At 45.3% G+C, this 14,153-nt stretch overlaps 1 protein-coding gene across 6 annotated transcripts in view; it reads right to left on the bottom strand.

The window, feature by feature from the left end:
- The window catches only part of LOC135127503 (Krueppel-like factor 6), a 192,083-nt gene that overhangs the window by 44,257 nt on the left and 133,673 nt on the right, over nt 1–14,153 (bottom strand). For 4 of the 6 annotated variants that reach the window (XM_064053928.1, XM_064053931.1, XM_064053932.1 and 1 more), the window contains one exon: nt 1,820–2,471. In XM_064053928.1, the coding sequence (XP_063909998.1) occupies nt 1,820–2,471 (652 nt within the window). Of the gene's footprint in view, nt 1–1,819; nt 2,472–11,111; nt 11,209–14,153 lie in introns of all 6 variants that reach the window. The other 2 variants (XM_064053933.1, XM_064053930.1) reach the window with 1 other exon arrangement.

Raw genomic sequence — 14,153 nt, 5'->3', positions numbered from 1 at the left:
CGCGCATTATAATTATATCCTCATTGATGTTATTATGGTCCTTATTTGAGATATTAAATTAGGAAGGAGAACGTCTTGAATTTCAATCGATATTAATTTCCTCGGCAAACAGTGCGAAATTAGCAGCTCGCAAATATTTGGGCCACATTAAACGGAGTTTAACACACTGCCCTTGTTTAATATTTCCGCAGTATTGAAAATTTCCATAAATCAACGGCGAGGCAATGCGTAAACGGCGGCTAAAAATCAAATTTTTTTTCGTTTGCGTAATTCTTCGCGAGATTCGTCCTTTCCGAGCACTTGGGTCGTATTATTAGGGCCATCAACTTTCCGTCGCGTCGGGTGCAAGCCTCTCCTATAATCAATCTGACGTCGACATCGAGCAAATGGATGCACATACGGCGTGTGTTGTTCTCGGATGCGATTTATTCGCCGTGGAACGGAAAATTTCATATGCGATCTTCTCCAAAGCCCGAAATAAAACTGTACGGATATAAAACGAATCAAATCTTTCAATCGTTTCACTTGCGCGATTTTAATATTTATCGAGACGGCGTCATACGGTGTATCCTGCTGATGCGCGTATGATCCCTGAGCTATGGGAATCGACCGGCATTTCTGCATAATGCGCTTTCGTCGATGGAGGAGTCATCGTAGAACGCTCAGCTGGACGACGACCTGGCGAAATTTTGCTTTTTTTCAGCCGGCAAGAAACGGCTTCACGTGGAACTAACTTCGGCCCGGATTACGGCGGCGCTTCCGGGCCCATCTAAGAAACCCCGTTAACTCGGTCCCATTCCGCTTTGCTGTTTTGTCCAAAACGCCTCATCGTATCGATTATTCACAACATCGGCCCCTTTTCGGTTCTGACACAAACGTCCATTAATCCCTGACTCTGTTCCGGTTTGCACGTTGACCAGGACACGAACAACCCAGCCTGCCACGGCGGACCGGCCCTGTTGCCTCCGCATTTAATACCGAGTAATCTCGGCCGCCGAATTGCAGCCGGTAGACACCAACACACTGAGTACGCAAAGCGGATTAAGAGCTGTTAGTAGGGGAATAAATGGAGCAATTTGGAATTCCTCCATGAGGGATTAGAGGCGTTCGGTCTTCGTTCTTAGGGTTTTTTTTTTGCGCGCGACTCGCAATATTTCTTGCGGGGAGCAATGCAATCAGGGGCGGACTGGACACGGGTGTCGGGGTGCTGATGGACCCACAAGCCCCGAGACCTTCTTACCGAGAAAAAAAATCTTAAAAAACCATTTGAAATGTGTGGGAATTCGTTTCGTGTAATTTAAATTCCTGGAAAATGGTAATGAGTATTAAAACCCTTTTCTATTTTTTCTAAATACGAGTCGCTTTTAATAATGTAGATGTTCTGTTGCGAATAATAAAAACCCGGTAACTTCTATATTTACTTAAATCTTTTGTCAAGTTAGTACCCCGAAAAAAAATTGACACTCCGCCCCTGAACGCAGTTATGGCGAGCGTTATGAACAAGAGCACCGGAGGCGGTGATGCATGCGGGTTGCGCCCGGACTTCCCGCGATGACGACGAACTAACCGGCCATTACTGGGATGCAACTACTGTAATTACGACTGCCGGCGAATAGTCAGACCGACTGCCAGACGAAGAGCTGCCGGTGATACATTAGTGGACACGGCTCCCTGGGAAGTCGTTATTAATGGGGGTGCATAATGCGGGCCAAATTGTACCGGGACGACTTGCGAGGGCAGGGCAAGATCTCTTTACGAACGATAGTTCCGATTATTATTACGATGGAATCGGAAGATTTCCGTATCGGTTGCCACTAACCTGTGTGTGTCCTTTGGTGCGCCTTCAGATGCGAGCTCTTAGTGTAGACCTTCTTGCAGCCTAGGAATTGGCACTTGTGTATCCTCCGCTTCGAGTCCGGCGAGTGGTCCAGCCGATGTTTGACGGTCGGCGTGGAAGCGGGTGAGGAAACGGGACTCTGCGTCGTGGTCCGCGGAACGACCGATATGTACCTCGTCAGTCCCCTAACCCGCACAATCGCATTCCTGGATACACTGCCCACCCTGAGTCCGCAAACGTCCAATTCGCTCGCACTAGAACTTCCGTTACTGTGACCGGGTCCCGATTCGGGACTAGAAGGAGGCGTCAGCGTCGCCGGGTTCCTCGCCACTAAACGCAGTTGCAGCGCGTCCCCGGTGTCGTCGCCGTGGTGGTGCACCTGCCCCTCGTAGCCCTCGTCCTCGTCCTCTTCGTCGTCGATCGGCTCCTGCTTGACGAGGACCGCGCACGACAAGGCGCCGCCCTCGTCCCACGAGCAGGGCGAACTCGCTGAACTGAACGCGTCCAGGTGCCGGTCACTATAGTCGTCTATACAGTTCACTTCGTACCACGTCCTTTCCATATCCGAGGGCAACTTTTTAAACGATTGCATCTTGGGCTCGTCCTTGAGGTAGCGCTCCATCTCGTAGCAGGTCTGGAACAAGAGGCAGAGGTCAGCGAGGCCGATTCGAGGTCAGAAAACGACAAGGACGATCGCTGCATTACCTCGGGTTCGTTTAGAGCGTGGGACCGGACGAGAGGGACGGCGAAAATTTTTCGCACTGCGGTGGAAAAGCGTTTGCCCCCTCGACCAATCGATCCCGATCGACCACAATAACCCCGATCGCTCCATCCGGAGACAGTCAGTCTGTCTCAAGTCTTGAATCCCGCACCGATGCTTTTCAATTAGAAAAAGCGCAGCAGCCGGCATGGGCAAGCTGCCATTTGGCCGTACTCTTGCGTCGAGCAGCTCCTGCTTTATGGCCGCCACTGCATCAAACATCGCCTATCTAACTCGAACTCGAGACAAGGTCCCGCGCTATCAGTAGTTGACCCAATTCCCTACGAACGAACGAACGAACGAACGAACGATAGGCGAAGTAGTCAACAAGGAAAAGTGGGCGATTGTTAATGACCTAATATCCGGCTGAAAGACGTCTCCAATTGTCTTATCGCTGTCGCCCCCGTAACTCGAGACTCGCTCTTTGAGATTTTCGACAAGGGCGTCATTAAGACATACAAGCCCAAATTTAATACGTCCTCCTCCGCGCCGCCGTCGCACCGAATTCACTCCCTAAATTAATTTTAATGCTCATTAATTACAAAACAGCGAGTGTTTTGCGCCATCAACCCGACCACAATAGCGACAGCGAGGTTTCAAAACGACCTAATATTAATCCGGGAGGTGGGCAAAAATGGGCGCGGAGACGCTGGAGGACCTGGGCTTAATTAACGGTAAGTGCCCGGCGCGAAAAAATTAGCCGCAACCACGGAGCCGCAAAAACCAAAGTACCTGCTTACTCGCCTAGGTAAAAGTTTGATGCGTGAGTGGGCGCAAATTCGAACTTCCTGGACTTTCGCACGTTCTTCTGCGCGTAACTCAGCGCCGGAAGTTTCGCCGATCGGCGTTCTTCGAGGGCCGGCAGCCCGGATCCATAATGCAAAACACAAAGGTGATTAAAGTCGGGTATTTGATGGAATATTCAAAAGGAACCGCTACGCAAATGGTCTGAGCTTGTTTGTAAAAACAGGCCGGAGTTTTAATTAAAATATGCCTGTCTTAACAATAACAAAAGTATAATCGCATTATCGGAATTACTCCGAGTTCTTTGCATTGAAACTCAAACAGCAGGCAGGGAGCCAACGCAACGCCGCTCGAGAGGAAGAAGAGAGATGTTTTTATTAAGCGAGATGTCTGAAATGTTTCCCAAGTTTTATTTGCGGAACGTCGAATTAAAAGTTGTTGGTCAGGAATCGACAAACAATGAATACCGCTTTTGTTGGGACAGGTCTATTGAGTTTGTCAAGCCGTCTCTGAACTTCCGATCGAGGCTTGGCGAACTGATGACCGCATTGTTGCCGAATGTGCGGAACGATTTAGGAGTAGATGGACTCCGCTGTTTGTTTGGGTCGCTCGCTTGCTTGCTTGCTTGCCGAGAGCTTTTTCGCGGACCGAGTTAATTCGCGATGAGAAATTTCCTTTATTAGTAATAATGCGTGGAGCGAATATGACGGCGGCAATTTGCGGAGGGCGTTTATGTGCGGCCGACTCGCGCTAAAACGGCGAATAATTAAGGCGACGCGACGCCGACTTTTGTGGAAGGTACATTGACGCGAAAAATACCTCTCTAATTACTCTAGCGCGTTTCAAGGGGTCAGGCCTGACTCAAGTCTCGGCTACTTTGTCTGTTTCTTCGGTACAGAATAAGGTTGTTGCACGTTTTAGCTCCTTCTCAAAGTTTTATCGATTTTTCTGGTTTTCCTTTGGTGAAAATTTTTGAGTTTTTGCTGAATTGCTCTCATCAGTGCTACGAAAGAACGTTACCTCTCACCCAATCAGCATGGCTTTTTTACCCGGAAGATCCAAAGGTACTAACTTAGTGGCCAAAACCCAGTTTATTAGTGAAAAACTTGATCAACGTGGGCAACTCAATGTGATTCTCCAGTGCTTTCGATATAATTGACCATCAGATACTAATTGAGAAATTAAGGAAGCGGCTTGGTTTTTCTCCAAAATTATGTGGCTACATCCGGGGTACCACAAGGATCGAATCTGGACCCTCTTCTCTTCATTCTTTTCATGAACGATTTATTATATCTGTCGAGTTTTGTGAAGTACCAGCCTATGTTGATGACAATAAATTATTTTCGGCCATAAATAATGAATCTGACATTGTATACCTACTTTCCAAAAAAATATGAATATATTTTATGGTTACGTAACCGTCACAAACTAAAACTAAATATTGATAAATGCTATTTTGTAAGTTATACCCATAAAGTGAGTCCTCGATTATTATTTTTTTGTTTGTTCACGTAATTTTTTTAATTATTATTATTATTATTATTATTATTATACAAGCGAACCTCCAACTTGGCAGCGACATCGATAGTTTTGACACCAATGTTATCGCGGCGTGCAGAGACTCTATTATTGCGTCGGTAACCCAATCAATCCTAGCGCTCCACATAGAGCTCTTCATTCCCGATGACAACCGCGCTTTTGATATTTCCGTGGTTGCTCCCTCGATCAATTACCTTGCATTGGTGTAGTCTTTACCTATTTAACAGTGCAACCGCAACACTAACAGTGCATGATTGTTCGGCGCATTTCAGCGGCTCGACCGCTGTTCATTTTGCATTCCGCTGTCGTTTGAAAGAGAAGAGCATTGTTAAAGCTCCGTCAGCGTCGTTGTTCCCGGAATAGCTCCAGTGGCCGATCGAGTTAATTAATTTGAGGACATGCAGGTGTCGGGCGGTCGCAGGAAAGAATGCAATATTCGCAGCGATCCCGCCATTACGCCGGTCCATTTAAACAGAGAGCTGATAAATTAAGTGAAATGATTTGTATACGTGCTCACAACGCTGTAAAATCCTCCGATTAATCGTAATCCCCTTTCCGCAACGACTTTGCCAACAGTTTTATTCAGAGAGTATAGTGGTTTTATCGCTTCCAGGGGAAGGAAAAAGAGTGAACATAAACAATAATCGACGTACTAACATAAGGTGCGTGCCGAGTACTTCTAAGAGGCACATTTTCGCCTCTTTATTACGCCAAACACAGCTGGACCAACATGTTTGGCTTTTTCGGAGTCGCTTTAGAAAATTACGTCTTTTCGGGTGATCGCATAAAATAAGCGTCTTCTCGGAAATTGCGACCGCTGATAAGGCACGCTTCTTAACCCGTGGAAGTTTATTTAATCCTTTATTGGGGTGAGGGCTTATTGGTTTACGGCACCTTGTGTAATTACAAGTTGGAACCTTGAGCGCGCAGCCATCACGTGCAATAAGAGCTGGGCTTAGAGATACAACATAAAAAGAGTTTATTGGGCGGCGCAAAAACTCTCGCAAAATCTTCCGATGGGAAATCTAAAGCAAGCAAGGCTCGGTGCCAAACTTTTAGAGCGATATTCCACTCCGATACAGCAAGCGTGTAGTGCAAAACCCTAAAACAAAGAGCCAAAAGTGAACACTCAAGTTCAAATCTGTGTCCACCGGAGACCCAAACTTTTGGCAAAATACTGCTTTCTTCTCTGCGTTGCTTCTTCAAAATTATTACGACGCCTGTCTGTAAACTGGCGCATTTTCGCCCTGTCGGCTCATAATTTGCCAGTTTTCGGGGTCCACACGTCCCGGCGAGACTCCGCACCCAGCCCTTCGCCGATCCGCTGATAAAAACTACATAAAAAGCAATTAAAAGCAATTCGGGTTGCGTGTGCGAGATTTGTGTGAATCAGCAAAATTCCGAGTTCTTGGTCCCGCCCAAACAGCCCTCCACGCCACAAGGGTTGAGTTTGTTGGAGCAACTAATCATGAGCAATTCGGCGTTGTTTGCAATTCGTTTTCGGGAATTTATGTCATAGGATAATTGGAATCGTGAGTTCTTTGTATATCTTGCATACTTGAACGTGTCACAGGGAGCGGGACGCTAACAACCGTAAAAATATATAAACGTCTAGGAAGGAACGGGAGGATTATTTATGTAAGTGAGTGGTGCATGGGTTAAAATGGGGAGAAGAGTATAAAGAGAGTTCATCCGGGAGATACATGGCAGGTGTTCACGCAAAGGGCTTCGAACGAAATGGAAAACAAGCTCCTACGAATTATTGCATAAACTTTACAAGGGAATTTATTTTGCGCGACGTGACGTCATTGCGAAAGAGATATGTAAGGAAGGGACGGACGTGTTAATAAAGCTAATTCCGCCGTTGTCGGCAGAGATTTATGGACGTTTTCGCGACCGTTTAATTCGAGTTTTGACTCAGATTGCGGTTTATCAAGCCCTCGGTGTGCGTGTGATTTTATTCTTATTCCATATACATCGTCTTACGTATACTTGCCTTGTATCCCGTTAGTTTACGAGTGTTGTGTCTATACACCATCATGGAGTACCTGTGTGTTCACGAAAGTTTCGACAGTGATTACTATCGATATATAAAAAAAAAATACACAAAAACGGCGCCTCGCAATTGCGAGTAATTCGTGCTAATTCCGGCGGAGATTTACGGCCGTTTTCGCGACCGTTTAATTTGCGTTTTGAATCTGAGATGGCTGTATATCAAACGCTCTATGTGTGTAATATTATTCTTTCCATTGTCAGATATAGAGCTGATATATTTCCTCGGTGGCGTTTGCTCGGAATTGTCGGTTCTTTTATACGACTCGAATAAATTCCGCGAGGAGGACGTGCGAAATAGTAGTCTAGAAGAGATGGCCATATCGTGACGCTACGTTTTCTTTTATTCTTCTAGGATATAATGCGGAAAATATACCGAGAATGAGCGCCATTTTAAGATTTCCGTTCGTGCATATATCAAGGCTTCAGATCCACTCGCCGCCGCCTCTCCCAAATAGGTTTCTAATTGAATCCGCTCTTTATGTGCAGAGTTTGCGTGCTGCAACTGCCAAACCTGCACCGGCGATAATTCAAATACGCGAGGATTCGGCCCGACTGGTGTTTATTCGATTGGATCGGAGGGATTGTTTGCTTTGGTACTGGTAGAACACGCTCGGGCGAAAAGTAAAGGACGTGAATTTGGTTAATACGTCAAGTTTGTATTGAACGGTTGCGGGCATTCAATTCCGGTTAACCATCTCTTTCGAAAGCTATTTTTTCAGTGTTCGAATTTCTTTCGTTACGACGAGAAATTCTGTTTATGTTTTCCGCAAATGAATTTTTTTAAACACTTTAGAAGACATAATTTTACCTACTATTTAATTACATCAGAGGTGTTTTTTTTGTAAACTAGAAGGACACGATAGATTTTTAGCGATGATTCTGAACTTGGAACTACCAACATGTGTGAAATCGGGTATTTGACCGGGCTCTCACTGAAGAATGTTCTAATATTTTCGGACGTCTAAATTTAATTCGATGCACATTTTTTGCAGAGCCGGCGTCTTTCTTAATTTAGCAATCGTTCACCGCCGGCTCCGTAGCCCACGACGCGTTCCTGTTCTTCTAGACGGACGAAAATGAGTGCAACTCGCAGGGCAAACAAGAAATTGGAGTGCAATCTGCATGTGGGTATGATATTGGCCAAGTTTATTCGGCTTCGGTAACAGTAAGAGTTGCCGAGTACAACGCAAGTCGAGTACTTTTCCCGTGCATTGTGGTATTGACATCAAACACGGTGCATCCAATTTCACCCTTGCTCCGCTACAAGAGCTGATATGTTGACTCTGTCGAGGCCCGCACAAAAGCGCTTTCGCGAAGCAATTGTCTGCAACATTCTTTCCCGCGACGAGAAATTAAATTGAAAATAAATAATGCCGTTCATTTGAAATTATTCCATTTATATTCCTCCTTTCCGGGCACAATTTTTCCTCGATAAACTCGAGTCTAACCTGCTAATAAAATCTTCCGTGCACTGAGCGGGAAGTGAAGACCTTTTTAATTCGGCTCCGTGTTTATATTATCTCCCGAGTAAAACAGACCTGCTCGTACGTAAGGACCTAATTGGAAGTGAAGTTGAAACGCAATTAAAACGTTGCTGATAACAATTCTTATAATTCAATTATCCGAAAGTTGGACAGTCTTCTGAAAGCCTCTTATTTTCGCCGAAAACTAAGCAATTCACCCCGACAGATACAATAGCGCCGTAATATTACATTGTTGAAAGTTATAATTCTCTCACCCCGAACTCGGCGTTGTATGGATTGATAATAAAGTAGATTTGCGAAACTGTTACTGCGGTATTTTATTGGTTTTCGAATGTTATTATGCAAGTTTTATCTGATCCAAATCTGCTGCGAGCCGGATCCGCTGAATTTTACTGCACGTCGCGCTATACAAATTCGAGACGCCGACACTTCCACCATTACCAGACAGCTGTCAGTTGTAAGACAGTCGATGGCGATTCTTTGTTAATAATACGTGTTCGAACCAAGAAACAAAAACAAAAAAAAAACACCTGATCTCCCCAAGATATATAGTTTACTTTTCGGTTTTTAATTGCCACCGAGAACGCGGAAAGGTCCAGAAAGTCACCCAATTTGTAAAATTCTGCAATTTCGTGTTCGCTTCCCTCGCATGGACTCACGCCCCCTCGACTTGCACTCGTGCGAATTTTCCTCGATCCTCAGGGAAAAATTAGAATGTGCATGACGCATCGCCTCTAACGAGATTTCGATTCTTCTTTTGTGCCTAGCGTAATGTATGGCCAGCGCAGGAAAGTAATTTAATGGGGAGGACTTGCTCCTTTTGCCCGTCTAGTCGTGATGTCAGCAACGTTAACGGTCTAAGTAACTGCATTTATTTATACACATCACATGCCAGACACACCGCAGCCATTTTAATTTATCTTCCCTTCTAATAAAGTACAAGTGCTTCCACAATGCATACGCAATGAGCTCCGATCTAATGAAAAATAGTTGAAATATGGCCTGTATGAGACTTGACGGATGGAAAACGAGATATGAATACAGACGTCGTCACCACGTCTAAGACGAACCCTGCGTGTTTTGCATGTCGCAGAAATTCGAGGGTGCTTCGAACGAATACGACCGAACGGAGAGGGATAGACGTGCCAGATCCGGTCAGAGCAAGGAGGCAGAATTGGTGACGGAACGTTCCTCTGTTCTCGTCTCGAGTAGAAAATTCGGACGTCCGCGGATAGCGCGTCCTGGATTCGCCTTTGAGCTTAAACGCAAAAAACAAGTTCGCGGTCTAGTTTGTGCTCGTAGGTGTCATTCCGTAGCGTAATTCTAGCCGCGTGTTACTCGCTCCTGCCGGAAATATCCCATGCTCAAGCCCGAGCCGAGTATCTCCGTTCTCTCGTCGCCGATCCATATCTTATCGAGTTCACCGCGACGCACTGTTGCGGTTCTAGCGGGCTCTTAAATGGCATAACTTCGCTCCGCACAGTTTCGATAGAACATTGTTCGGCCTGAATAGTCGTCCATAAATGTGACATTCCAAACGAACTATTAAACTCGAAAGAGAATTTCTATAACGCCGCTCCTGCGTGTATGGTAAATAAAGCCGAACCGGTTTATTGAGGCCGGATCTTCCCCGGAAAACCTGGAATTATTGTCCGCAGTCGATATTCGTTACATCTAGCAATTCCGCCGTAATTTATAGTCCTCCCTCGACTCGTGCTTTTTTCATCTTTTCTTGTTCGGTAACCATTCTTGCAGGAAAGTTTTCTGGTGTGGACGCATTGTAGCTCCCACGTCACGTCTGCGCCGGCAGCGCACACTTTCGCAAATCCCACGAGTAACTGGAAAAGTTATTATTTTTCCAAGGGGCTTATATCTTCTCCTCTGACGGACGTGCACGAGGACTTTATCAAAACCCGGAGTTTCGCCGACGTGTTACACCCAGAATTAAACGTTTCCTCTTGATCTCTTCATGAATGTGCTTACGGTAAACGGCACGGACGGAATCCCAATGAACGAACCCCTCTCCCTTCTTCGTACTGTTTAAAATGTTAAGTGGTTTATAATGTCATTTTTACAATTTGCTCGCGCATCGACCAAGAGCCCCGGCTCTCCCGAAACGATATATGAATATTTATCGGCGCCTTTAGAACGAGCTAATGTAGTAATTTATATTCAGATATTACTCGCTTTGCTCGTTAATTAACTTTATATTTTATTCCGGTTCCGGAAAGGACGCGCTCTCAAGAGTTCTTGTTTCTGTTTGCACCCACCGCCAATTTTTCCCCCAAACACGAATCGGGGTTAGGTACATGCAGGCGCTTAATCAGGAACCCAACGTTGGAAAATTTGCACAAAAAAAAAACTGGAAATGGTAACGGATCATTACGAAACTCGCAGGAAACGCGCAATTACCTCAGTTATTAACCGCTAGAAATTCCGCCCGATGGGCGTGGAGCTCGTACGAAACTCTAATCAAACGAATTTTACAAACTTGAGTAAGCTAAGAGAATAGAAGAGTGATCCACCATTCCTTAAACACCCTGCCACCCGCCTAGGCTTACTTGAAATTTGATCATGTGTTTGTCGTCGAGGTGGATGATCTCGAGTTTCATCCAAAGCGATGGAAGATACTGCACCAATTTTATATCTATTTTAATAGTAAATAGATGTAAGAGGCTAAGAAATAACAAACCTTAGGCAGCATTATCCAAAAAATGTGGCATGACGGGGCGGCAGACGGACGTACATTGTCTTCTTTGAAAAGAGGCTCTTCGAAGTCCTGAAGAAAACTAAATAAAGTGTTAAAACACAGTCTAAATTGTATTGAAATGTTTCGTCACACAGGGTTAGTCTAGGACACTACACCCTAGCGTCAACGATAAACACAGAAATGATATGTGAAGATTAGATGATCTGACGCAGCAAATACACACACGCTGTAGATGTTTTGCGACCAACAGTCGACAACAACCCTCCGAAGACGCTAAATGAAGACCACGATCCTTAAGCGACGTCTCCGAATTTGCGCAATTTATAAAAAATTAACACATTTTTTGCAGTTTTCCATCGATGCTGAAATGATAAAAATGGGCCACGTGTTGTAATTTACAAAATTTAGGGTTTTTCAGAAACGGGCCCTCTCGGCTCGTCCCCGCTGCGGCCCTGTTCATACTCCTGTCGTATTTATGCCTTTCCCTGCAACCATCACCGCGTATCTGGGGAAAACATTATATGCACTGAAACGTTCTCTTAAAATATTCCTCCCAGAGAGTATCGTAAATATTGTGTCTTCTGCTAACCGAACCTTCTCCGTCCTTTTGCTCCGCGATGTTTAAAATTCACTCGTTTTATTTCGAGGTGGTGAACATAAAACATTTATGTAAACTTTTTACGTTCGCATTAATTTAAATTCCACTCGCGGAGAATTTCCACTTAAAAAACTAAAAGTTCTTGTTAGTTGTGTTCGGTGTGCGCGTACGCCATTGCAGTCGGATAAAATCTCGGAATTAATGTGTCAGTTGCTATTTGCATGAGGGAAGCTACCTATATACCTACGTACGATTCCGAAGTATTGCAACGTAGACGAATTCCCACTAGAGCCGTATTTCTCCCGATTCGCTCTTCCTTTTCCTTTGGGAGCCGTGCAGCCCTCTAATACCCGGACCAAGGTGAGACCCTCACCTAATGCGTTCTTTATATGCATTGGGACCAAAGAAAGGTCCTATTATTTCAAACATAACTTTGGCCAAGTTTTTGACGCGCGAGGCCCCGAGATGCGGCGTCGGGACGAAAGTTTCACCGGCGAAATTTATGGGCGGCGACGACGGCACTTCGACCCGGCCTCTCGAAAAATAATAAGAGTTCGCACCAAGCGAAACAGGCCGGGGTAATTATGGACGTAGGCGATAAATCCTGGTTTCTGTCGATACACGATGAAAATTTTAGTAGTTTAGATTCCCTTACACGGAATCCGGCTCGAAGGACCACGACGCGAGTCGCTACCGGAGTTTGGCGGCAGCAGTTTTTTTTTTTAGTTAAGAACACAAGCCAACTCCGAAAGAACACGAGTTTGGGTGGATCAGTCCTCCCTCGGCGCGTAAAATGAAATCTAAAGATTTCGTTACCGCCGTCGAGCTCATGATAGGAGAAATCAGTTCGAGTTTTACGAGTGACATTGAAAAATCCTTTATATGCAAATATCGCAGGTGTCTTTTACGCTTGTCACATCTTTTCGCTCTTTTCCTATTGCAGCCATCTATAACTTGCAAAGTTTGGCGCTCGCATCTCCCTAAAAAGTCAATCTATCCGCTTCCTCCGAGAAGACACAACCAGAGCTCGTGTGCGAATACGGAAATTAATATTTTATGAGTTAAAACCGACACTGATCGATTCCGATGCGAACGCAACAAGACAATGTCGAAAATATGGAAATTATCGACAGTTTAAAGCGAAAAAAGCTGCGAGCGATATAATTCATTTCCATTCTGCGCCGATTCATTGTTTCGACTGTCTATTTCTCGCAGGGCCATTAATAAATTCGAGCAGACTAGCATCTTCATCAATCTCTCTTAAACCACTTAACAAAGGTTTCCAAGGTCGCGTAACAATTGGAACACTTAAGCTCCCATTGTCAAACCTAATACTGGAATATACATTTGACTTGTTTTGTGCACTGGTGTATTTCGAGTTGAATGACATTTAATATCTGTCGGAAAACAATGCTCTATCAAGTCCGCGCAGCTCCTCCGCTCGTCCATCCTGGATATTGCTTAATCCGACACGGTTCTTCCATTCCGGAGGAAAGACGACCGGTCACTGCTTTCGGATTTACTGCCACCCTCTCAGGTACAGGTAATAAAAACTTCGGCGCGCTAATTCGACGCTCATCAAGACGACCTCCTGAAATATTGCTTCGAGCCGGGATTAAAAAGAAAATCGACGCGGTTACCGTCGAAAGGGATGCCGACTAATATTTTCGGTACGCGTCTACAATTCTACATCCGGCTCGACGGACCGTTTTCGCGCGATTCCCGCAAAGCGCCCGTCATTAAGCGCCCCGCGAACAAATTAGGACGCGAGGTATATACATATCTCTGCGTCGGGCTAATGCAATGGCTCGTAAAAATTCCATTTGTATGACCTATTGTGTGTCTGCACTTGCCTTCGTTGTTCATCATGTGCGCTAATTCATCACGACGCCGCGCCGGCTTTTAAAACAACAAAAATTTCTGTTCGCCAAATGTTTCGCTCATTTTATTAGGGTGCGAAAGGGGTGTTGCGCTCGTATTTCTGGTGTCGGCTTTATGTACGTTGCGTGCATCAATTTTTTGGTGAAATGTACGCCGGGGCAAACATAATATTTCGCGTAGTCACTTGATAAGATGTGAGTGAGTGCATGGCTTGAATAATAAGGAGGGGAGCGGGTATTTATTGGGGGCGACATGCACACATGGGGCGAGGAACCCTCTGTCTGACGCGTGCCTCGTCAAGGTGATGGAGCACACCACGTCCTTTTGCCTGGAGAAACCAATAATATCACTATTTACATCAGAAAATATGGCGTCGTCACGCGCACGGACTTCTCATAAGGACGGAGGCGGATGTTGCAAGAATAAATATGAAGATGTCGGAGGAACCGTGCGATCCGAGGAAGATGTTGAGGGATTCAATTACCGCACGCTTTCAAAAATTTCCGAAGAATTCGGAAGCAGGTAGATACCGCCAAAACTGCAAC

This window comes from Zophobas morio, unplaced genomic scaffold (genome assembly GCF_036711695.1).
Source record: "Zophobas morio isolate AGI-343-1 ecotype UQ-CSIRO unplaced genomic scaffold, CSIRO_AGI_Zmor_V1 ptg000012l, whole genome shotgun sequence".
NCBI classification, from domain to species: domain Eukaryota; kingdom Metazoa; phylum Arthropoda; class Insecta; order Coleoptera; family Tenebrionidae; genus Zophobas; species Zophobas morio.
Note: the sequence above shows the minus strand (reverse complement) of the source record. Positions and strands in the feature narration are given on the sequence as shown.